Source organism: Anabrus simplex, chromosome 2, assembly GCF_040414725.1.
Source record: "Anabrus simplex isolate iqAnaSimp1 chromosome 2, ASM4041472v1, whole genome shotgun sequence".
Taxonomy (NCBI): Eukaryota; Metazoa; Arthropoda; class Insecta; order Orthoptera; family Tettigoniidae; genus Anabrus; species Anabrus simplex.
Window position 1 is genome coordinate 274608286 of NC_090266.1, and position 26729 is coordinate 274635014.

The 26729-nt window shown below is 41.9% G+C and overlaps 1 protein-coding gene across 1 annotated transcript in view; it reads left to right on the forward strand.

The window, feature by feature from the left end:
* LOC136862774 (cilia- and flagella-associated protein 36) overlaps positions 1–26729 on the forward strand; it is a 126028-nt gene that overhangs the window by 43922 nt on the left and 55377 nt on the right. Inside the window, exons 3-4 of the mRNA XM_067139020.1 lie at positions 1483–1593; positions 9825–10027. Coding sequence (XP_066995121.1) covers positions 1483–1593; positions 9825–10027 — 314 coding nt within the window. The remainder of the gene's footprint in view (positions 1–1482; positions 1594–9824; positions 10028–26729) is intronic.

The window sequence follows — 26729 nt, forward strand, 5'->3', positions numbered from 1 at the left end:
ATCCTGATTGCAACGTCTCAGATGTTATTTTCGCTGCGCCAGTACCCTTCCTGGGAGATCGACCAGAAACCGAGGTCACGTCAACAGATCATGTCCTATGCCTTGAAGTGGTCTTGTTGGAGGATTGACATCCACAACATGTATTCCATGATTTTATGCGCCACTGCTTGAGACCGCAAACATCCGAGGCCGAACTATCAATTTTGTAGCCGAATGGTTCCCTCTCCGTGTTTGGGTATTGCTAACCCACCAAACACTTGCATTCTCGCCAGTGGCTCCACTGTTAGGACTTCCTGGTGTGATTGCATATAGCACCAATCATTTGGGTCGTAGTATGCTAGGATTCCAGAAATGGAGGAGGTTGGTTGTTTGTGGAGTTGCATCATCTTGTCTCGAATACTAGACAAGCTATACAGGGTCCTTCAAATGTCTGGAAACATGACTCTGTAGGCAGTAGCCACTACAATAGTCCAAGTTACTTCCCCCTTTAACCCGCGATTGTTCTGGTTTATTTTTGGATTTAAATTATTTGGGCTGCTGTCTCCAAATATGTCGGTTGTCGGCTTCATAAGAACAATACAGTTACGTAATGAAGCATGTTATTAATGCAAAGAAGCTATAAAGGTGTTTGAGTGCGCTATGCTGTTGACTGTATATCAAAACGAGTGCACATAAGTGTGATAATACTAAAACGATATACAGCTGTTGACTGGTTGAAGCTTCTGATAATCTTGTACTGGACTGATCATTGGAGCCAAGAGCTAAACAGCCATAAAGATTTCTTGGCTTGAAGTAGACTTTCAGCGTTTTATGTCGTGTTGAGTGCATAGTATAAGCTGAAGGGTGGTTAAGAACAGAACAAAAATGGCCAAACCGAGCGAGTTGGCCGTGCGGTTATGGGTGCGCTGCTCTTAGATTGCATTCGGTACATAGTGAGCTCGTCAGGAAGTCTGAAAATGTAGAAATGAGATGTTCACTTTGGGATAGGCACTTGGCCCTGAGGGCCATCCATCCTACACCAAAACTGAGTACCAGGTTAACCCCTGGGACAAAGACGGCCGGGTATGTAGTTAACGATTCTATTTCATTTAGAGTCGAGGTGACGGATAGTGGAATCCTCCAAGGGCACTCATGGCCTGTTGTTTTTGTTGAAGTGCAGCTTTCATATCTTTCGTTTGTGCAAAAAAGTATGCTTTTATTTTTGAACTAAAATCTTGTTTTTTCAGGAAATGTGTAATCGAATTTGTAGAGGAAGGGTACATACATAAAAGTTCAATATTTTCTTTCAATATTCCAAGTGATGTAGAACTGCGCAGTTACACACCTCTTGATCTAAACTAGTCTCCACTTCAGTAGAAAGTATGAATAAAACATATTCTTCGAATTATATTCAGAAACCTGGTTTTATAAGGGTCTTTTCAACAAAGATGAGCTCAGACATTGAGATATGCGTGATAACGGTGTGATTTCTCTTCCTTGCAGGTTGATACAATGCTAGGGACGTTTGTGGACGATATCGGAATTACAACGGAACAGTTCGAAGAGGCCTGCAGCAAGACACCCAACGAAGGGGTACACGTAAGATTTCATAAGGTAAGTAATGAAAATACGAAGAAGAGTTAGGCTCATTGTTTTGTTTCTGTGCCTGTAACATCTGCTCCCGGTAGAAATAATACTTTCCAAGTCTGGAAAGAATAAATACAGAGAGGTAAAGGAGATTCTCTATCGACAACCTAAGAAGTTAACTTTTCTTAGTCGAAATAAACACTACCTAGCCAGGGTATCTTCGCCAAAAATTACGAAATATACGATAAATTCCTCATTTATGGCACAGAATAACTAAATACCTGTATAGTTTGTTATAAATGCACTTCTGGCAAACTGAAAGAGATGTAGTATCTTTATTTTTGCAAGACTATACCAGGGAAATCAGCCGCCCCTACCAATATCGTTTTAAGCAAACCGCAGTTCTATAAACAACCTGAAAACTTCTGTCCTTCCAGTACACACAGTAAACACAGTAAAACGAACATCTTCGTATTTATAGCCTACACAAGAATATATCTTTTTTTGCTAGGGGCTTTACGTCGCACCGACACAGATAGGTCTTATGGCGACGATGGGATAGGAAAGGCCTAGGAGTTGGAAGGAAGCGGCCGTGGCCTTAATTAAGGTACAGCCCCAGCATTTGCCTGGTGTGAAAATGGGAAACCACGGAAAACCATTTTCAGGGCTGCCGATAGTGGGATTCGAATCTACTATCTCCCGGATGCAAGCTCACAGCCGCGCGCCTCTACATTCACGGCCAACTCGCCCGGTACACAAGAATAGAAAGCAGTTGTGCCGTGATAATAGGAAACCACGATTGTGCTCTCTAAATGATCCGATATGAGTATGAAACATCTGTGAAACACCGTGTTAACACTATCACACGAGCTGTCATCTAAACGCACTGAACCGCCGTGCAGAAAGAGCAAGCCGAGCGCTACTGTGCACCATTCAACATGTGATCGGTTCGAGTTCGCGGCAGGGTCACTTGTCAGAAGATGTAGCAAGAATCAAACAACGAACTGACCAGTAACTCTAGGTCACAGGGGGAAGGTTGAAGAAGGAGAGGAGGAAGTGGAGGGTCGATGATGTGAAAACCATCTACGGAATGTGCAGTAATAAAGGAAGCTAAGTGCAGCAGTAGCATTAGTATGTTGGGTGATATGAACGTTTTCATAGCTAGAATAGGGAAATGGTATGTCACGCGTACAATTATTTGAAATAGGAAAACTGCGAAGAACCTACATATTTAACTAATCAGCGTGTATCCAGGCTACGAGCATTTCACTGAGAAGCGTTAAGAGAGTTTTAAAGGAAAGGGAGAAATGTTTCCGAGAAGGAAAAGATGACTAAGGAAGAGAAACGGACTTGGGGCAAGTAATTACGATCCTTAACATTATACAGAAACGAAGAGTGGTCGATATAACACGTATATTAATGCATCCAACGCTAAGGAACACGCGTGGAGTGATATAATCAGAACACTATATTCTAGCTCCAATTTCTGAGCGACAGCGAGTTGTCATCGTTCATACAGGTAGGGAGGATGGTTTCGTACCAAACCGTGTCCTGATATTTAATTCCGGCTTTAGGTCTGGAGATTACAGTGGCGATATGAACTTCATGAATTACGAGAAGTGGCTAAAAACTAAATTAATACCCAGCCTTCCCTCTGAATCTATCTTAGTGATTGATATGGCTCCTTACCCCAATGTTCCTATTAACTCCCATCAAATTCCTCAGCCAAAAAAATCAGATGTGTTTGAATTGTTTTCAAACCACGGAATATCTTTCAAACCGAAAATATACAGACCAGAACTATATTCTCTGACTGCACTAATAAAACCTGATGATAAAACATATACAATTGATGTTATTCTTGCTCCGTTCTAGTACTTCCCCTTATCACTCAGAAATAAACTAGGCTTTTAAGAAATAATGATATGCACCGGGGAGCGGATTCGTTTCTTCATTCTGCAAGACCTCAGTGTGGATGTGCTCGTTTACTTTCGTCCGTGTATACCACTACAAAAATTGTTTTTCTGCTTCATTTCGGCGGATAGGAACATCGTAGATCATTAGCCAATAAGGTAATAATAATAATAATAATAATAATGATAATAATAATAATAATAATAATAATAATAATAATAATAATAATAAAAAGTTCCAAACATTGAAATTGACATTAAGAAAAGACGAATGAAATTCTTTGGACACCTCACAAGATTACCAGAAAATCGACTGTCAAAAAGAATATTAAATTATGTTAGCTCACTTAAGAATTCAACACCTTGGCTGGACGAACTTCGAAAGGACCTCAAAAACGCAAACATATGTGCAACAGACATTTTAGAAAGAGACACCTTCAGACACAAAGTCAACAAGTGGGAAGTTACATCAGAGCAACCAAAGCAAAAACAGTGCAGACCGAAATGGTCGGAAGAACGTAAACAAGCCTTCTCAAAGAGAATGAAAGCCTATTGGAAGAACAAGAAGAACCCAAAGAAAGCTTGATTGATTGAGTTGTTTGCTTAACGTCTTCCATTATTGGGAGAATACGCTAATAATAATAATAATAATAATAATAATAATAATAATAATAATAATAATAATAATAATAATAATAATAATAATAATAATAATATCAACTTCATTATAGACTGCTATGCATTTCAGCGTTCAATCTGTAAGCCCACTAAACACCTCCAACGCCTGTAACTAACTCTGTGGTCTCGTTTACTTCCATATCTCTTATCTTTAAATCATTAGCAACTGAGTCTAATCGTCGTATTGGTCTCCCTCCAGTTCTCTTACTCTCCATGACCGAGTCCACTATCCTCCTACCGGACGAGTTGGCCGTGCGGTTAGGGGCACGCAACTTAAAGGGTAGGAGGGTGGGGGGTTAAAAAGGAGTTGAATTACTTTTATGAGTATACTTATATCTCAAAAACTGACGATGTTCCAGACGTGAAAATTAGTCTTTGGAATCTCCTTTAAAAATGAAGAAGCACGCATTTTTTCGGAAAATCGACGTAAGTTGTTACAGACGTGAAAGTTCGTATTATGAATTTCTTTTCAAAATAAAGAGACACGTAATTTCTTTTTCGGAAAGTCCACTTAAGGCGGGAGAGGGGTGAAAAGAAGTGAAGAATAATAATAATAAGAAGAAGAAGTTGAATTATGCTTATGAGTATACATTTATCTAAAAAACTGAAGTGTTACAGACGTACAGGCATGAAAACTGGTATTTGGAATCTCCTTTAAAAATAATGAAACACGTATTCTTTTTTGGTTTCGGAAAAACCAGTTAAGGAGCTAAAAAGAATTGGAAAAGCGGGTGAATTTTTAAAATGAGCACCGGTATATCTACGTTATATGTCAACAACATAACATGTTAGAGACAAAAAACTTGGTACTTGGAAAGTCCTTTAAAAATACAGGAACCTGTACCTTTTTGTTTTCGGAGAAGGCAGTTAACAGAGGGTGAAAAGGAGTGAACAATAGTTGAATTATTTTTATGGGGATACTTGTATCATAGAAACTGAAGATCTTACGGACGTCAACATTGGTATTTGGAATCTCCTTTTAAAATAAAGAAACATGTATTTTTTTTTCGGAAAATACACTTAGATTGGGGTGAGGGTGGGCGACGGACTGTTCAACGGTTGAACTCTTGATACTTATGTATATCTCAAAAACTGAAGATGGTACAAATGTGGCAATAGGTATTTGTAATCTCCTTTAAAAATAAAGAAACATGTATTTATTTTTTCTACTTGAGAGAAGACTGTTTCTCATGTGTACAGTTCTATGTCGATGGTCGTCTTAGCCCCAAAAGGTTACACCACAAACATGCTTTACAGAGAATTTCTGGGGTAACTGAGACTCCATTTTTGGGTGAGTTTTTATACTTTCGGAACTTTCAGATAATGTCTTAGTACAATGCCGAGGAACGATTACTTTGATCAAATTACGAAATCTACGTGAGCGAAGCCGCGGGTAATTGCTAGTCATACACTATAATTACAGTTCCTCTTAATAATGTTAATGGCTTTACGTCCCACTAACTACTTTTTTACGGTGCAGAGGTGCCGGAATTTAGTCTCGCAGGAGTTCTTAACATGCCAGTAAACCTACCGACACGAGCCTGACGTATTTGAGCACCTTCAAATACCACCTAACTCTCGCAGGAGTTCTTGACATGCCAGTAAACCTACCGACATGAGCCTGACGTATTTGAGCACCTTCAAATACCACCTAACTCTCGCAGGAGTTCTTGACATGCCAGTAAATCTACCGACACGAGCCTGACGTATTTGAGCACCTTCAAATACCACCTAACTCTCGCAGGAGTTCTTGACATGCCAGTAAACCTACCGACACAAGCCTGACGTATTTGAGCACCTTCAAATACCACCTAACTCTCGCAGGAGTTCTTGACATGCCAGTAAACCTACCGACACGAGCCTGACGTATTTGAGCACCTTCAAATACCACCTAACTCTCGCAGGAGTTCTTGACATGCCAGTAAACCTACCGACACGAGCCTGACGTATTTGAGCACCTTCAAATACCACCTAACTCTCGCAGGAGTTCTTGACATGCCAGTAAACCTACCGACACAAGCCTGACGTATTTGAGCACCTTCAAATACAACCTAACTGAGCCAGGATTGAACCTGCCACGTTGGAGTCAGAAGGCCTAGCCACGCAGCATGGCACTGTTACTCTTGCCTCACTTGAACTGAAACTTTGCCCTCTTGTTTTTCATTGAAGCAAGATGTTGTTAATATTGTGGGTGATCTGGTATGGCGTGGAAAAATAAATTACCCAGCAAGTTGGCCGCGCGGTTAGGGTCGCGTAGCTGTGAGCTTGCATTCGGGGGTTAGTGGGTTCGAATACCACTGTCGGAAGCCCTGAAGATGGTTCCCGCGGTTTCCCATTTTCACACCAGGTATATGCTGTGGCTGTGCCGTAATTAAAGCCATGGTCGATTCCTTGCAACTCCTAGCCCTTTTCTATTACATCGTCGCCGTAAGACCTATCTGCGTCGATGCAACGTAAAGCAAAAATTGTAAATTTAAAACATGGAAATAAAATTATTCTTGCGAGAGGAGAGAATAGGAATGAAGTAATCTCCGCAGAGTAACGCAATCTTACGGGAACATTTGAAACTGTTTATCGACAGGGGACTAGCTAGTCTCGTGCAACTCCCTGAGACCGATACTGGCGAGCATGCTACGTGATGTTATATCTTACAGGCTTAGGCTCGTCCCTCCTGAAGAACATTGCGCCGCGCTGTCCGCTAAGGAGTTGCCGTAGGAAAGCAAACCCCCTGACTTTCATTCGAAGCCAGCAGCGTTTGTTGGTCCGTTAGGAAGCATTAGTACAGCGAACTATCAAAGATGGTTGATTTTAACATGTTTCAGAATATATGTTAGGTTTATTAAACTAAAACATTGCAAGAAAAGACGACAAATGAAGTCTAAAATTATTAGGAGTTGTTCAACACTGCAACAATACCACGCACCGCCCCTGGCTAGATCCATGTCAACAACTGAAAGTACCTTGATCCTAGACCTCATTGTACCATATCAGGCGAGTTGGCTATGCGGTTAGGGGCGCGCAACTGTGAGCTTGCACCCGGGGGATAGTGGTTCGAACCCCACTGTCGGTCGGCAGTCCTGAAGATGGTTTTCCATGGTTTTCCATTTCCACATGAGGCAAATTCTGGAGCTGTACCTTAAATAAGGCCACGGCTGATTCCTTCCACCTCCTAGGCCTTTCCTATCCCATCGTCATAATAAGACCTATCTGTGTCGGTGCGACGTAAAGCAAATTGTAAAAAAAAAAAAGAAGTCTATCATAATTGATCACTGTAGCTCAATTGTCAACATAAATGCTTCTATAAGCTACCCTTATACCATATTCCCCCAGTACACATCGGTGCTCTGTCATATGAGTTCTCCTGATCTTCTCCTGATCCTCTCGCATGGTTCGTGGTGTGGGTTACTGTAGTCACGTCATAGTTCATGAACCATGGGCAACGACTGAGTGGCCTAGTAAGTGGTCCTGAGAATCGTAGTACCAGTTGCTCTGGAATAGGAGTAGGCTTCTCGAACATATTTTGTGTCCTCCTTGTACTATACGGTCCATCGTCGGTCCCTAACTCGTTAGAAGAGAGATTCTCACTGAGAATGTGTGCAAGTAGGGTAGCATCCTGCCTCATAGAACTTTTACCGAGCACGCCCAGAATGTTTAAGCAAGCCTCGGACCTATAGGAGTAACGGAGTCCCACTTCCATTTGACAGGCGAGGGACTCATGGAAACAACTTTGCGAATGAAACGGAATTCGAAGGGGGGCCATCAATATTAATACAAGGTGAGTTGGCCATGCGGTTAGCGGCGAGCAGCTGTGAGCTTGTATCCGGGGTATAGTGGATTCGAACTCCAGTGTCGGCAGCCATGAAAATGGTTTTACGTGATTTGCCATTTTCACACCAGGCAAATGCTGGGGCTGTACCTTAATGAAGGTCACGGCCGCTTCCTTCGAAATCCTAGGACGCCGCGTCGACAGACCCTTCTCTGCTGGTCACCTGAGTGTGATACTGATGGACACAGGCGTATGCCCATGTGACGTGACATGTCCCTGAATGGCACGCAGTGACTCCCGTGGAGTGCTTGCAGCTTCAGCCTATCGCACGATGAAACAGTCGTCCCTTGTAGTGGGCCGCGGGATTGACCCGAGCCTTCTCAAGGCGTTCCCACTTCGAACAACATCGACGAACAGTGTGGTCAGAATGCTTCAAGTGTCCAGCAATGCGTCGTAACGTCCAATCTGTCTCTCTAGTCCGACGATGCGGCCTTTCTCAAACTCATCTAGCTGGTCAAAGGCTTGTCGAATGTGCCGTCGGACCATGCTGCGTGTTCACTCATGGCTCACACTGCTACTAAGGTCTTAGTCGCTGTCATGCACGTATGGATCAGGGCGAGGCATTTACAGCCACCAGTGACACTTCCGCGCAAGCAATCAGCATTGAGCGTAAATGAGAAACATGTCAGTCTAAGACGATTCCGCATGGGAACCTTCGCTGTACTCGCGCGATTCATTCATGTACCCAATTCCTTGTTTCTAACACCACCCTGAGCAGACTTTGCAAGGGATATTCATGGCACAATATGGAATATCGAGCCATAGAGGAACCAAGCCATCGTAATGACAGTTTTTATCCAACCCTTACTACTTCACGAACCGACCTTTCGGTATCCCTCAGTGGACGAGTCATTAGTTTTGCACTGTGCTCAGTGAAGAGTGTTCCTGACAGTCATCTAAAAATACTCGACCGGGCGAGTTGGCCGTGCGCGTAGAGGCGCGCGGCTGTGAGCTTGTATCCGGGAGATAGTAGGTTCGAATCCCACTATCGGCAGCCCTGAAAATGGTTTTCCGTGGTTTCCCATTTTCACACCAGGAAAATGCTGGGGCTGTACCTTAATTAAGGCCACGGCCGCTTCCTTCCAACTCCTAGGCCTTTCCTATCCCATCGTCGCCATAAGACCTATCTGTGTCGGTGCGACGTAAAGCAACTAGCAAAAAAAAAAAAAATACTCGAGTCTCCTATATTGAATTCCGAAACCACCAGCAAAGTTTTGACTGACAAAAGAATACTCTCACCAAATCTCACAAATAATACATTTCGTACCTATTGTATTATAAAAAGTATCATCTCAGTCCTTAAGTGTGATTTTGTCCAGCTCCGTGGCTAACCGGATAGCATGTTGGCCTTTGCTGCAAGGGTCCGAGTTCGATTCCCAGTCGGGTTGAGCGTCAGTTTAAAAGACCTGTAGTAGGCCTCTCCGAAGTCTATACGCCATTATTATTATTATTAGGCCTATTCATTCGTATTCTAAATTCAATAAGAAGAAACAGCTTCTACTAATCGTGATGCAGGTTTATGTCACCTCGTACGTCATCACATAGTACGACTGTAAACGAAATGCGCCAACACACTACCCCTATACAAACGGCCAAAACTTATCAGACAACCCTATGTTTTACTTTCATTAAATGCCTTCCATGTCCTAATACATTTTATTTTGTAAAGTGTAATGTTCTGGTGTTAAATTATTGAAGTATTGTACATAAGCATGTTACTGGGACATAAAAACTACGAGATATTATTTTGCTCGTCAAAGCCTCTTAATTATAAAATGCCATAAAAACAACTGTAAAAAACTAAGGTAAATTTGCGTTAGTATTGGGCACTTTGTTTGCAGACTTTATTTGAGCAAGTATGGGCAGCAAATGACTATGAGATCTTCAAGAGGATTATGCTGCAGAAGAATCTGGAACTTCAACTACAAGCTCTGGAGCTGATTCAGCAGCGTTGCGGAGTGACTTCCCAAGCTCTCCTGCCCCCTGATGGCGACGAGGTCCTACATACCGAAGAAGAGGCTCGCATTATGGAAGAAGTTATCAAGTAAGCATTTGCTTCATTTTATTTTACTTTATTTTATTTTATTTTATTTTATTTGTGTCTCTTATACATACACTAATGAAGGAATATCTCTAAAACTTTGAGTAATTCAAATTTATCTCATATCTTGCCCTAAATATTGAAATTTTATATGTACGTATGTATAGTATTACTAAAACATCCGGGAGATAAGGCCACAGAAATATAATTTTTTCAATATAAATTGGCTCCATTACGTCAAACTAGTCACGTTATCTGGATATCCTATTAGATATGCTATTCCTGTGTTCACCTGCTATGTACAGTGTGGAGTACTTGAATGTAGATCTACTTTCCTATAGGGAAGCCTCTCCCAGTACCGGCCATTTCCCAGTACCGGCCGCCACGTATTTTTCAGAAACGCAGCTAGATGGCAGATGTTCACTGTGTCTGCTACTTAGATACAATGACAAAGGGATGCCCTTCCGAATCCCTCGCGCCTGTGTTCATTTGCTTGAGAGCTGTTGTGATGAGAAGTTGTCATTGTGTTTTCAGTCTGTACTTGCTAAACTTTCAGTCTTTGTGTACCAGTCTCTGGTGAATTGATCTCTATTTATTCATATTTATTTTATTTGTAGTTAGATAAGGTATAGATAGTAATTGTAACAGCATTATTGGTAGACTTGTGATTAAATTAAAAAAATATATATGTTGCCGTGTATATTGCCCAGTACCGGCCATGTGTCATTTCCCCAGTACCGGCCATAAAATTAATTTATCATATGATTACAATATAGGATTTTCTTGCTTTCCAGAACTATTTTATCGATAATGGAAGGCATATCTAAAGGGAAATGGTTACCGGAAAACATGAAAGAGGCAATTCAGATGGTTATGGGCGGAAAATTAAGCGTCAGGGAAGCTTCAACGCAGTATTCTGTTCAAAGAAACACATTGGGAGGTAGAGTAAGAGTAATAAGAACTGGTGGCGAAGTGACTCCACAGATGGGAAGAAGAATAGATGCTCAAAAAGAAGATCTTCCTGCAGAAGCAACTTCTTCTTCCAGAGTTGAAATGCCTTCTACATCACAAGAATTTCTGAAGATTGTAGAAGAAATATCCCCACAATCAGATTTGACAGAAAGGAAAATTACCATAAGAAAGAGGAGAAGTGAAAAGAGTGAAATTCTAACATCCACTTCGTATAAGAAAATGTTGGAAGGAAAAGACCAGAGATTGAAAGAAAAACGGGAGAAAGCTGATGAAAGAAAGAAAATCAGAGATACAAAAGTGTTTTCAAGAGTAAAAACAAAACAAACAAAAAACAGTAGAGCTGCGAAGAGACTTAACTTCGAGTCCAAGAGAAAGCAGAATGGCACAGGGAGATCAGGCGATCGAGAAACAGAATGCATCATTTGCCTGGAAACAACGGACGAAACTTGGGTTCAGTGTGTTTTTTGTCAGGGTTGGGCACCTCTTCAATGTGCAGATCAAGAGAAAATTAACTTTTACAAATGTGATCATTGCATTTAGAACATTTTTTGTGTATTCCACTGAAATTTTTAAATATCGTGTTTGAACTTTTCATACTTTGATATGCAGGATTATTTATTTATCGTGTAAAAATTTGACTTTTACAAATGTGACCATTGCATTTAGAAAATTTGTTTGTGTGCTCCACTGAAGTTTTTTAATATCTTGATTGGACTTTTCTATCTTTGATATGTAGGATTATTTATCGTGAAAAATTTGCTTTATGTATTTGTATTGTTAATTAAAGTTTTGTAATGTCTCACTGAAGTTTAAATGTGTATTTGTAAAGTGTCACTTCCTCATTTTTAAATAATAAGAGAAAGTGTCTGGCTGGCCGGTACTGGGAAACATTTTTTGTAATGTGAGGTTTTGTAAGAATTCTATCTTTTGTTGTAATGGACATGCACACTCATTTTCTTCATGTCTACTCAAGGCAATTGTAACAATACTGTATCAGGCCTCTTTTAACTTGATCAGATTTATTGCTGACCATTCTATTTTTAAACAATGAAGGAAAATTATTAGGTGGCCGGTACTGAGAGAGGCTCCCCTAAACATCTCCAAACAATTGTTTAAAAACAGCAACACTCTACCACAATCAATCAATCAATCAATCAATCAATCAATCAATCAATCAATCAACACTGATCTGCCTTTAGGGCAGACACCCAGACGGCAGATTCCCTATCTGTTGTTTTCCTAGCCTTTTCTTAAACAATTGCAAAGAATTTGGAAATTTATTGAACATCTTCCTTGGCAAATTATTTTCATCCCCGAAATCCTTGCCTATAAACAAATATTTGCATCCAGTCAAGTCATTATGTGCTACATCTCTGCACGTCCGTCTGACACGGGGAACCTAACCCACTCTTGCTATCAAAAATTGCTGCAAAGAATGTCTCCCCATGTCAAAGGAATAGAAGGAGGATTTGTTAAATCTTCTCCCCCTTATCAGAACGGAGTTCTATGACATTTACACAAACTTCAGCGTCAGTGGTTCGGCAGTCGACACCTTGCCAGACATACAAGAATTTGATGCAAATTTGCTCACAGTACCCCAGTATTTTGTAGAATCTTGCTGAAGTTTAGACAGCTATTGAAATCATAGTCACGATTTATTACTGCCTAATGTATTCTTTATATTTATAAAAAATTGGCTATTCTATAATGAATGTAGGACTACTTTGTGAATACAGTTGTTGTTGAAGTTTGGGCAGCTATGAAAGTTAAATTGATTATTTTAATTGCCTTATGTATTCTTTGTGTGCATAAAATGTGTGTTTGCTTCTGTAATGAGTGTGGACCTAATACGTGTTTCTAATAAAGTGGCATGTTTCTTTAAAGGGTTGTTTCATGTATGCAGTGTGGTACAGGTCAGTTTTGATTCAGGATGCAAGCAATACAAGTCATTTAATTTTGCTATTAGAGCATTTACAAAATTTATCTTACCCTCCCCTTCTCAATTGTCAAATGGAAGGTGCAGAACTGATTTTACCAAAAATTAAAAGCTCAATGTCTTAATTTATGCAATTAACGTCATATTGAACCCATAATTCTAAGCCAAGGGTTCAATATTGTAAAATTATTTTTTCTGACTTGTATTGTTATGGCTTGCCATCAAAGACATGCCAGGCGTTTTCAATGAATGACAAATCTCGCAATTTAACCGGCTACGTAAGAAGTGGAATGTTGTTATCTCTGTTCACCAATGCTTCACTAACGCAGCAAATGATATAGAACGGTCATTTACTAACGTCCTTACAAGATGACAATTCTGTGTACTATTTGTCAGTGTTGTAAGTCGAGATAATTTTCTCTGTATGCTATGACATTCTTCAAGTCATTCATTCTCTGGGCTCAAAAGACTGCAATTGTCCAGAACAATGTGACCTCTTTCATCCTCATCAACTTGCTTGTGTGACTGCCTTACACTCTAACGTAGCATCCGTAACGGCTTAAATATTCTGCTGGTAAACAATCACTGTCGTGTTGACCCAATATTACGATTTATTTAACTGATTATCACTACTTAATATCACGTGACATTGCTCTGTTTGATTAGCCTAGAGCCACTATACCTGGACTATACGACGCCAATCAATTCATCAGTACAGCATATTTTACACCGCTAGTGGAACTCATTGGCTGAATGGTCTGCGTTTAGGCCTTCGGTTCAGAGGGTCCCGGTTTCGATTCTCGGCCGGCTCTGGTATTTTAATCGTGTTTGATTAATTCTTCTGGCTCGGGGACTGGGTGTTTGTGTTTGTTCCAACACTTTCCTCTTCATATTCAGACAACACACTACACTACCAACCACCAAAGAAACACGCAATAGTGCTTACGTTCTTCCGTATAAGTTTGGCGTCAGGAGCGCATCCGTTCTTAAAACAAGGCCAAATCCACATGTGCGCCACTATTCGCACCCGCGACTCCACAGGTGTGGGAAGAGCGGTAGAAGAAGAAGAAGAAGAAGTGGAACTTAGACGCTTACTATGGCTCCCTGTTGGTGTTCGTATATTCAAGAATAGCTCACATATTATATCCCTGTCTTTCAAAAATAGCCCCAGAAAACGAGTTCTGGAATATAATAACATTGAGACAAACGGTGGCTTGGCTCATAACTTGAGGTTGGCGTTTTTGTAGTATACTCACATGAAACGTGAGAGGAATTTCATATGCTCGGATTTAGCATTCGTGCCTTACTTCACACTGGCAGTACAGCATTCAAAAAAAGAAACTCTGGTATGTAATGACTGTAACATTTAGTATTTTGGGCCGTGAAAGCATAAATCAACAAAACTCCCAATAAATAATTGCTGAGCCTTGGAGAATGTTATATGATAATTTAGATGACTTCGGAAATAAATTGGAGACGTAGCTAACTTAAAATATGTATTTTATTTGTAGAATCAACCTGCGTAGAACAGAAGGAAAAGTGCGTAATGAGCAATATCATATATAAGGCAGGTGAGATCCTAAATATGAGCTCGACGAGTAGAAGGTATGTTTTGAACGCTTGCTCGATACTTGTCGAAATATTTCGAACAATAGATTAAGTTGCTTTTTAAATAGATGTAATTAGATTGAGGGTGAAACATACAAATGGTTCAGGTACTGGCATTCAGAAAAATGAAAACCAACAACCTGTTTTCCAGTCAATGACTGGGTCAGGGATAAGATGAATGAAGCCCCCAACTTGCGGCGAGGATATGAATTGTTCCGGCTGCCGAGGCCTGTCGCATTCCTCTTGGGCAATGATTAATGACTGACAAACGAAATGTTAGTGGAGAGTGTTGCTGGAATGAAAGAGGACAGAAAAAACCGGAGTACCCGAAGAAAAAACTGTCCCGCTCCGCTTTGTCCAGCACAAATCTCACATGGAGTGACCGGGATTTGAACCACTAGCATTGAGATCGAGGTTTAAAAAACTAACCAGGGCGAGAATCGAACATGGAGCCTCTAGGCAAGAGGCAGGCTCACTACCCCCAGACCGCGAGGCCGGCGAAGGATTGTAAATTAAATGGATGAAGGCGGCAATCGAAATAATTTACAGGGTAGAGAACAGCAAAGACCGCAACAAATACTGAAGCATTTCATCAGTCTTCTTCTTCTTCTCCTGAGTCGTTTCCCATTTACTTAGGGTGGCCGCTTTGTATGCATTAAGCCCAGATTCACGACTGCATGCAAATAAATCAATCAATCAATCAATATCAATATCAATATCAATATCAATCAATACTGATCTGCATTTAGGGCAGTCACCCAGGTGGCAGATTCCCTATCTGTTGCTTTCCTAGCCTTTTCCTAAATGATTTCAAAGAAATTGGAAATTTATTGAACACCTCCCTTGGTAAGTTATTCCAATCCCTAACTCCCCTTCCTATAAAAGAATATTTGCCCCAGTTTGTCCTCTTGAATTCCAACTTTATCTTCATATTGTGATCTTTCCTACTTTTATAAACGCCACTGAAACGTATTCGTCTACTAATGTCATTCCACGCCATCTCTCCACTGACAGCTCGGAACATACCACTTAGTCGAGCAGCTCTTCTTCTTTCTCTCAATTCTTCCCAACCCAAACATTGCAACATTTTTGTAACGCTACTCTTTTGCCGGAAATCACCCAGAACAAATCGAGCTGCTTTTCTTTGGATTTGTTCCAGTTCTTGAATCAGGTAATCCTGGTGAGGGTCCCATACACTGGAACCATACTCTAGTTGGGGTCTTACCAGAGACTTATATGCCCTCTCCTTTACATCCTTGCCCACTATTGCGTATTTCTGTAGTGGTTGTAATGTGTTATAGGGCCAATGTCAATGAAGATGTGTATTAAGACGAACACAAACATCCTGCTCCGGGCTCGAGGAATTAAATAGACAAAGTTATTCACCGACGCGGCCGGAAATCGAATCCGGGGCCCTATGAACCGAAGGCCACTACACTAACCATTCATCCAAAGAGCCGGACATCATCAAATAATTTCCAAATCAATTTGTTAACTTGGGAAGAACAGTGTCGTCACCGTTGAAGAAAATCATAGATGAAAAACAGTAAGGAGTCTGACTGCAGATTAACAATATTTCAGAATGGGCAAAATAAGTGAAAACTTATACGAAGACAATAGACAGGTATCTATAGTTAAGTGAACCTAATGAAGGCATATGATTTAGTACTGACATAAAATATGTCCGGCCCCACGATGTAGGGGGCAACGTGTCCGCCTGTCACCCGGCGGCCCCGGTTTCGATTCCCAGCCGGGTCAGGGGTTTTTAATTGTAAATGATTAATATCCTTGACCTAGGGACTGGGTGTTGTGTCGTCCTTTCCTCACATTCAACACTTTACACTTCCGCCCTTTACATAATACACGCAGGATTCTCACATATGGTGCAAGTAGGGGCAAAAGATCTTCATAGGTCGACGCCCCGAACAAATAGCATTAATAAAAATTTTAAAAAATACAAAATATGGATTCTTTATTTCTTCTTCTTTACCCTCCAGGGTTGGTTTTTCCCTCGGACTCAGTGAGGGATCCCACCTCTACCGCCCCAAGGGCAGTGTCCTGGGGCGTGAGACATCCGGTCGGGGAATACAACTGGGGAGGATGACCAGTACCTCGTCCAGGCGGCCTCACCTGATATGCTAAACAGGGGCCTTGGTGGGGGATGGGAAGATTGAAAGGAATAAACAAGGAAGAGGGAAGGAAGCGGCCGTGGCCTTAAGTTAGGCACCATCCCGGCATTTGCCTGGAGGAGAAGTGGGAAACCACGGAAAGCCTCTTCCAGGATGGCTGAGGTGGGAATCGAACCCACCTCTACTCAGTTGACCAACCGAGGCTGAGTGGACTCCGTTCCAGCCCTCGTAGCACTTTTCAAATTTCGTGGGAGAGCCGGGAATCGAACCCGGGCCTCTGGAGGCGGCAGCTAATCACACTAACCACTGCACCACAGAGGCGGACTAAAATATGTATATTACCATTGATTATCGCAACATTCGTAGTATGCGGTCTGTGACGTCTAAGATAGTGGTCCATAAGTATTTAAGAAATGAAAAATAAACGCCATAAGGCAGTTGCGAAAACAAGTTAAAATAAATAAATTTTTAATGATAAAAAGAGATATTAATCACAAAGGAGGCTTACACTACTGCTTGAATCATTCGCTCACCACTCAGGGATCATTATTTCCTCGTAGTCAGTTTTTCAGGACTTAAGAACAGGTAGCAATTGCGACGATTTTAAAAGGAGATACTGTCATTTTCATTGTTAGGTATGAACCTGTCCGCCTCTGTGGTGTAGTGGTTAGTGTGATTAGCTGCCACCCCCGGAGGCCCGAGTTCGATTCCCGGCTCTGCCTCGAAAGTTGAAAAGTGGTACTAGGGCTGGAATGGGGTCCATTCAGCCTCGAGAGGTTCGATTCTCACCTCAGCCATCCCGGAAGTGGTTTTCCGTGATTTCCTACTTCTCCTCCAGTCAAATGCCGGGATGGTACCTAACTTAAGGCCACGGCCGCTTCCTTCCCTCTTCCTTGTCTATCTCTTCCAATCCTCCCATCCCCCACCAAGGCCCCTGTTCAGCATAGCAAGTGAGGCCGTCTGGCCGATGTACTGGTCATTCTCCCCAGTTGTATCCCCCGACCCAATGTTTCACGCTCCAGGACACTGCCCTTGAGGCGGTAGAGGTGCGATCAATCGCTGAATCCGAGGGAAAAACCAACCCGGAGCTAAGCAGATTAAGAAAGAAAGGGTATGAACCTGCTGGTACATCTAGCGAACAGATTTCAATTTATCGTTTAGATGCTACTTACAGTATTTACGACTGGCTGCTTACAAAGACCTTGTTACAATTATCCCCTCTACATTGATATGACGCCACTGAAATTAGATAGATATATTCTTTATTGGTGGCGAAATTAGCTTTCAAGGCCCTTTATTGCACGTAACCACAGTTTCATAATTTGATTAAAATGCTATGAAATCAAACAACTGGTAATAATAATAATGATAATATTAAGAATAAGAAGAACAACAACTCTCAAATCAACCCTGTTACATGATTATAGAGCCTACGTGGCTCAGGCGGCAGAGCGCCGGCCTCTCACCGCTGGGTTCCGTGGTTCAAATCCCGGTCACTCCATGTGAGATTTGTGCTGGTCAAAGCGGAGGTGAGAAAGGTTTCTCTCGGGGTACTCTGGTTTTCCCTGCCATCTTACATTCCACCGACACTCCATCATTTCATTTCATTTCATTGCATTTCATCTGTCAGTCATTAATCATTGTCCCAGAGGAGTGCGACAGCTTCGGCAGCCGGCACAATTCCTATCCTCGCTGCTCATTAATTTCATTCCTCACCCAGTCGAATGACTGGAAACAGGCTGTGGATTTTCACTTATTTTTAATTTTTACCTAATTATAACCTAAGTACTACTATATTTGACCATTTGCAGTAACTCTAAGCCTAATTGTAAACTAAATACAATAACCGTAATTACTCACGGCACAGGCTAATTGTAAGCACTTATTTATTATCGTATGATGAATGTATGTACGTATATATAGTTTCAGGTTAAATGTGCGTAGTCACAAGTCCGTACAATACTACAACTCTTGGTCTAGTATTTTGACCCAATCAACTGCTTCATCCGATGTGCGGTGAATGTCCATTAGCTTTCCTTTAAAAGCTCGAATTGGGCAGGCAGCAACAATGTGGTGGATTGACTAAGAAGGGGCACCACAATCACAATCTGCAGAACTAGTCCAACCCCATTTGCACAATAGATAACCACACCTGCCTTGTCCAGTTCTTATCCGATTGATGATTTTCCACTGTCGCCTTGGAAGATCAAATCCTTGTACACGTTTAGAAGGATTCTCAACTAGATGTTTGTTGACTACTGAAGACTGGCCCCACTGGGCTTTTAACATGAAAAGAGGTTCTTTCAATTTCTGTTGCTGTACGCCAGGGTGGTTTCCTTGATTTCAGTCGTTGATGTTCAGTGTTTGTAATATCTTGATGGATGGGTAGTTGGGGGTTATGCTGAATGTTTTTCCAAACCTTTAGGAGAGCTTCTGATCGTCTTAGGGCTGGAGGTGAAATATTGCTGAGAACAGGAAGCCATAGCGTGTTCGTGCTCCGAATGCATCCCGTGATTATGTGCATTGCCTGATTGAGTTGTACATCAATCTTCTTAGTGTGAACACTATTGATCCAAGAGGGGCAGCAGTATTCAGCAACAGAATATGATAAGGCTAATGCTGTTGATCTTAGAACATGAGTATTGGCTCCCTACGATGTACTAGCAAGTTTCTGAAGAATATGATTTCTAGTTTTAACTTTAGCAGCTACATTTGAGAGATGTTGCTTGAAAGTCAAAGTTCTATCAAGTGTTATTCCCAAGTATTTTGGTGTACTGCAGAACGGCAACACTTGACCTCGGAATTTTATTGTTGGTTTGTAATTAGACTGTCTGTTGCGTAAGTGGAATGCAGATATAACTGTTTTTTGAGGATTTAGGCGAAGGCACCATTTCTTTAAGCATACATCCAAGGCTTCCAGATCAGTGGCTAAAGTAGTTTGAGCGTCATAAAAGTTGGAGTACTGAGTCACCAAAGAAGTGACATCAGCATAAGTGAATTTTCTTGATGATGTGTGTGTTGGAAGTCATATATGTACAGACTGATTTTTTTTACAAGTTGCTTTATGTCGCACTGGCACAGATAGGTCTTATGGCGACGATTATACAGGAATGGGCTAGGAGTGGTAAGGAAGCGGCCGTGGCCTTAATTAAGGTACAGCCCCAGCATTTTCCTGGTGTGAAAATGGGAAACCACGGAAATCCATCCTCAGGGCTGCCGACAGTGGGGTTCGAACCCACTATCTCCCAAATACTGGATACTGGTCGCACTTAAGCGACTGCAGCTATCGAGCTCGGTCACAGACTGAAAAGAAGGGGAGCCAGGAGTGATCCTTGAGGTAAACCATCGTTTAATTTAAACACTCTACTTCTGCCGTTATCAGCGTAGATCTGGAAGTACCTATTACTAAACATATTGCTAAGTAAGGACGTAAGTTTACGACATGTGATAACACTCAAAAATTTTAGGAGTCCTTCTCTCCAGACAGTATCATAGGCAGCTGAGAGATCCAAAAAGGCAGGTATGCTTACTGATTTCCTCTCATATCCATTTTCGGTATACAGTATGTGGTGAGAGACAGTATTTGATCATTACAACTTCTTCCAGGTCTAAATCCTGCTTGCTCTATAGGAATGTAGCTGTTGATTGTTTCATACGTTCTATTGTAGATCAGTCGCTCAAGGAGTTTATATGTGACACTTAGAAGTGCTATTGAACGGTAGCTTTCCACTTTAGATGGATCTTTATTTGGTTTCAGTATGGCTATTATCTTGGTCTTCTTCATCAAAGGTGGGATGTTTCCAGTGTGCAGAATATTAGTGAAGAAGTTGATTAACCATTTTATTGTGGCTGGTCCGCAATGAGCCAAAAATTCAGGATAAGTTCCATCAAATCTTGCAGCTTTTCCAAGTTTCATACTTTTTATTGCGGCTTTAGTTTCCCATTCTTTGAATGGATTAGAGAATTCAGAAGACTGCGACGCTGCTCTTTCCTTGATGTTCAACTTTAATTTGATATCCTTTTTGGTTCGCTTGTCTTTTGTGTTTATGTAAACTGATATTAGATTATTAGCACCGGGCGAGTTGGTCGTACGCGTAGAGGCGCGCGACTGTGAGCTTGCATCCGGGAGATAGTAGGTTCGAATCCCACTATCGGCAGCCCTGAAAATGGTTTTCCGTGGTTTCCCATTTTCACACCAGGCAAATGTTGGGGCTGTACCTTAATTAAGGCCACGGATGCTTCCTTCCAACTCCTAGGCCTTTCCTATCCCATCGTCGCCACAAGACCTATCTGTGTCGGTGCGACGTAAAGCCCCTAGCAAAAAAAGATAATTAGCAATATCATTCAGATTGATTGCTGATTTTGCTCGACTAATCCCTTCGATATTCAATTGACAAATGCGCAGAGATGGTCCAATTCTACGAACTTGAGGGTCCTGAAAAAGACCACACATCTCCTTTTTGTTCGTTCTTTGACCGAGAGGTCGTTTCCGACAGTTCGGTCTCATCTTATCACTGTTGCTTTCTCAGCACCACCCTGGAGACACGTGTAGGGCAGTGTGGTGGTTAAACCTACGGACGTGAAGCAACGTAGACCCCCATTATAAGCAATGACCACGTTGCATGTTATTATCATGAAAATCATTAGAACGTACGCTCCTACAAACACGCCACATGGTCCACTACAACGTTGGTACCTATTAGTATTAGTAGGCAGGTTTTTTCCCACACTACCGAGCTCGATAGCTGCAGTCGCTTAAGTGCGGCCAGTATCCAGTATTCGGGAGACAGTAGGTTCGAACCCCACTGTCGGCAGCCCTGAAAATGGTTTTCCGTGGTTTCCCATTTTCACACCAGGCAAATGCTGGGGCTGTACCTTAATTAAGGCCACGGCCGCTTCCTTCCCACTCCTAGCCCTTCCCTATCCCATCGTCGCCATAAGACCTATCTGTGTCGGTGCGACGTAAAGCAACTAGCAAAGAATTTTCCCACACTGTGTCATTTAAGAAAAAAATAGTTTTCAGTTCTAAAATGAACTTGATACTCGTACTTATAAAAAGTTCTTCACTGCTGTCAGTTGTCACTCGTAAGAGCAGTTTCAGCAATAAGTCAAATCACAGTAAATAAATGTATCATAAACCCGCTCAAAGCTGCTTCACACTGCTACACATGCGATCAAGCCGGGCCTTGAACTCAAAGCTGGGCGAGCGAAGCGGTAGGTGTGTCGCGTACCCTCGCTACTGGAGAAATTCGCACTGCAGAATTTACTTGCTACATACTGCGGAAAACCACACTGAAGCAATTGATGTTAATGAAAAAATTGTATTGCCAACTGACAAGATAACATAAATTGTTGCACTTACACTTACTTTAGTGATTACATTGCTTCTCAAGTCCAACGGGTAAGCCCGATTTAGCCTACATACCCACAATACACTCTACTGCAATCTAAGTATAACAATAATTGAGCATTCTCTCCCATATTCATCCCTCGGTGAAGCCTCCGTGGCTCAATCGGCAGTGCGTCTGCCTCTCACCGCTGGGTTCCGTGGTTCAAATCCCGATAACTCCATGTGAGACTTGCGCTGGACAAAGTGAAGGCGGGACAGGATTTCCTCCTGGTACTCCAGTTTTCATTTTTATCTCTCATTCCAGCAACACTCTCCACCACTGGCGTAGCCAAGGGGGCGGCCCAGGGGTGCCGGGTCCCCCAAAATGTTTCCTGAAATTAGAGCGAGGATCAGCCGTTGTTTTACGTACGGTACGAACAACTTAATAACTTACTCCGAAATGTTAAATTAACGTAGCGACGAAGAATCTACTAGCAAGTCTCAATAGGGCCATGCATAATTCTCCATATTTGTACTGCTTGAATGAAAGGAAAACACTTACGATTGTGATGCGCGGGGATATTTCCCTGTAGAGGCCTCAGTATTGGGAATGTAACCGTGTGTTGACAAATGGCAAGACATGAGGAAAGGGGCAATTAGCATGTGATTACTCAGTAGGGGGCCGGAATGTGACCACCGAGATAACGGGGCCACGTCCAGAAACAGTTACAAGCTTCCAACATCGTGTCAGCTTTTGCACATCGGTTCCCGGATACAACAATGTCCCAGGGATCCTCGCGTTGTAGCATGGTTGAGAGATGTGCTGTGTTTAAGTTGCAGCGTTGGGAAGACTGTGACAGGATTGGTGAGCTGCACGTTAGTTCCTCATTTTGTGCCACATAACTAATTTTTTTTTTTTTGAAGAGGGACCGTTTTGTCACTGCATATCCTCGGTAAGTTATGAAAACGTTTTTTAAAAATTCTAACAGTAGCAAGACTAAGTTCGATAGGTAGGCCTATATATTTTGCCAAATGCCCAGGGACAGATTGGAACCTCAAATGGCACCATCAAATGTGCGGGTAATTATTCTGTACTTGGCAGGCGGGATAACTCTGTTCTAATGGTTCTATCTTCTCATCAGGACGGCCCAGGCTTGAATCGCAGTCGATGCATGAAACATTTATAAAATGGAAAGTCACGTTCTATCGATGTGTATTCTACTTAAAACACTAGGTCCCGTCCCTTACCTTTCTTTATACTTTTGAGCCATAACCGCATCATTTATGGCGGTGTATTTTGAGTATCCAACTACTCTTCGGGTTTACCTTGTACCTTAAATGGTGAGTGGATGCAGTGGCGTACCCACAAAATAATTTCAGTCCAGGCCAGTAGCGTGGATACAACTTTTCCTTGGAAGGGGTTGTGAAAAGATTTTTAAATTTTTATTTAGAATTTGCTTTACATCGCACCGTAGGTCTTATTGCGACGATGGGAAAGGAAAGGGCTAAGAGTGGGAAGGAAGCGGCCGTGGCCTTAATTAAGTACAGCTCCAGCATTTGCCTGTTGTGAAAATGGGAAACCACGGAAACCATCTGCCGACAGTGGGGTTTGAACCCAGTATCTCCTGGATGCAAGCACACAGTTGTGCGCCCCTAACCGCACGGCCAACTCGCCCAGTGGATATGAAAAAAAGTCGGTCCTAACGAGTGCGGTGACGGATCTTCAGTAGATATTGATGGTTTTGATTGTTACCATGTACAATCATAGCTTCTGTGCTCTTAACATAAACCGGCTGCATTTTTGAAACTGTTCGTAAACTTGATATCGTTCTTCGTTTGAGAGGAAGTAGGATCTTCATTTAATTTGTCTTCTTATAAAAAGGAACCACTTTGGTACTACACCCCATGAAGCTGACTACCTTCCAGCTCGTAGATATTTCGATTACGGGAGACTCAAGGCCAACTCTACTGCACCCAAAAACAAGGCTGCATCTTCCCCATCCCATGCCTTTCTTAACTCTGTCAGTGCCGGAAATCGAATGCAGGATGCCTTAAGTCAAATTCTAAAATAAGGAGACCTAAAAGTAACTAGCCGTCCCCGCGGTGTAGGAGTAGCGTGCCTGCCTCTTACTGGAGGCCCCTAGTTCGATTCCTGGACAGGTCAAAGATTTTTATCTGGATTTGAGGGCTGGTTCGAGGTACACTCAGCCCACGTGTTTATAATTGAGGAGCTGTCTGACGGTAGGATGGCGGTCCCGTCCTAGAAAGCCAAGAATAACGGCGGAGAGGATTCGTCGCGCTGACCACACGACACCCCGTAAACAACGGTCGATTGGTAGGCGATGGCCCTTCGCAGCTGTTACGCCATGGAGTTTGGTGTGGAAAATTGAACAGAGAAGGAAGCGATACCCCTGCAAGGCACTTTAGCTTCCAGCTAGTTCTTCTATCCGGCCTCGTGCATTTCGGACAAATGGAAAACGTACGCCTTAATAAGTGCTCCTCATAAAACTTTTGTAAATACTGACTGCATCTATTTGCAACAATAATCACAAACACCTCCTTTTCATGTGGCTCAGTTGGTTGAGTCGCTGTCCTTCTGAGTCAGAGTTCGCAGGTTCAAATCCCGGCTTGGTTCGATGGTCCTTAAAATGGTGTTGGAATGGCAACAGCTCCGTGTCGTTGGTTTCTGGCACGTTAATAAAAATTATACATACGAATATTAGCGTCACAAAACTGTAACTTTATTCTACGGTACTATATTCTGTATCCCAGGCTTGCGAAGGAAAATAATTAACACTTTGCTTTACGTCGCACCAACACAGATAGGTCTTATGGCGACGGTGGTATAGGAAAGGCCTAGAAGTGGGAAGGAAGCGGCAGTGGCCCTAATTAAGGTACAGCCCCAGCATTTTCTTCGTGTGAAAATGAGAAACCACGGGAAACCATTTTCAGGTCTGCCGACAGTGGGGTTCGAATCCTCTATCTCCCGGATGCAAGCTCACAGCCGCGTGGTTCTAACCGCGAGGGAAACTAACAGGACAAGGTAAACCCTACCTAGCATATGTTGTGACGTGTATTTTTCTTTACCAACTAACAAAATACCTATACCCATAAGCTTTACATTCTATATTTATTTATTTATTTATTTATTTATTTATTTATTTATTTATTTATTTATTTATTAGTGCCTTCTGTACAATGGAGAAGTTAGGGCTCCAGGCTCTCTCGTACACTTAACCACATACTAATTAGAATCTTAAATAAAATACTGAGATACTTAAAATAGTTAAAACTACATAAATTAATAGAATTGAAAATAAATTTAAATAAATTACTAACTAAATTAATATTAAAACTAATTGATATTAAAAACTCTTGAAAATGACTAATCCTCAGGTACGCACACATTAATGCTTCAACCATTCAGTCAGCTGTCCTCCGCAGGTAGTCTCGGCAGGTGACCTTAATAAATCGTGATTTTTTTTAAAACGCTAGTTTCTCTGACCTGAGCTGGCAGGGAATTCCATAATCTGGCGACAGTCACCACAAATGATCTATAAATTTTATTTGTGCGGTGCAGTGGAATAGAAAGAATGAATTTAGAACGTGTATTTAAGTTGTGAAATGAAATGAAATGTCGTATGACTTTCAGTGCCGGGATATCCCAGAACGGGTTCGGCTCGCCAGGTGCAGGTCTTTCTATTTGACACCCGTAGGTGACCTGCGCGTCATGATGAGGATGAAATGATGATGAAGACAACACGTACACCCAGACCCCGTGCCATTGGAATTAACCAATTTAGGTTAAAATCCCCAACCCGGCTGGGAATCGAACCCGGGACCCTTTGAACCGAAGGCCAGTACGCTGACCGTTCAACCAACGAGTCGGACAGTTGTGAAATGACGATAAAAAGATGAATTTAGAAGAAATATACAGTGGTTGACTTTCTGCTACCACTCTAACTTAAAGTGTATAGTTGCCGACGTTTATCAGACATCAGCCATGAGACAGCCTGATAGTATGGGGTGATATGAACATCGTACCCGATATTGTAAATAAATCGCAGGCAGGAATTCAGTGCTCGTTGAAGTTTAAGTGTTTCTTCTCTCGTCTTGTCAACTAAAACGTCACAATAATCAAGAATAGGAGAATGAGTGCCTGTAGCTCAAATGTAAATACATCCCTTTGCTGTTTAAGAAGGTGAAGCACTCCAAAAATCTTTTTTTTCGTATTTCTTTCGTGTGATCAGACCAATCAACTGTTTCATTCATCATTATGCCGAGATTTTTTAACCGTTTTACTGTAGGGAATAATGTTACCATTCAGTAGGATAGGCGTGATTTGGACATTGTTTGAGCAGCTCAGTAATTTTCGTGATCCAATTATGATCGCCTGAGATTTTGTGCAGTTCAGTGTAAGAGAGTTTCGTTGTTCACATACACTGAGTCGTCGGAGGTCATTGTAAATATCTTGTCTTGCAGTGTCGATATATTTGAAGATCGTCAGCATAGAGGTGGTGTGTGTTTTTTCCTGTCTCAGACGGTATGTCATTGATATAAATACAGAAAATTAGAGGCCCTGGAATACTGCCCTGTGGGGCAACACTAATTTTCATTTTCCATTTAGAGGCCTTGTCCTTTACTGTTACACGCTGTTGACGTTTACTCAAATAAGAACTAAAAACCTCAAGCGCAGCCAGGTCGAAATTTAGCAGTTCCATTTTCGTTATC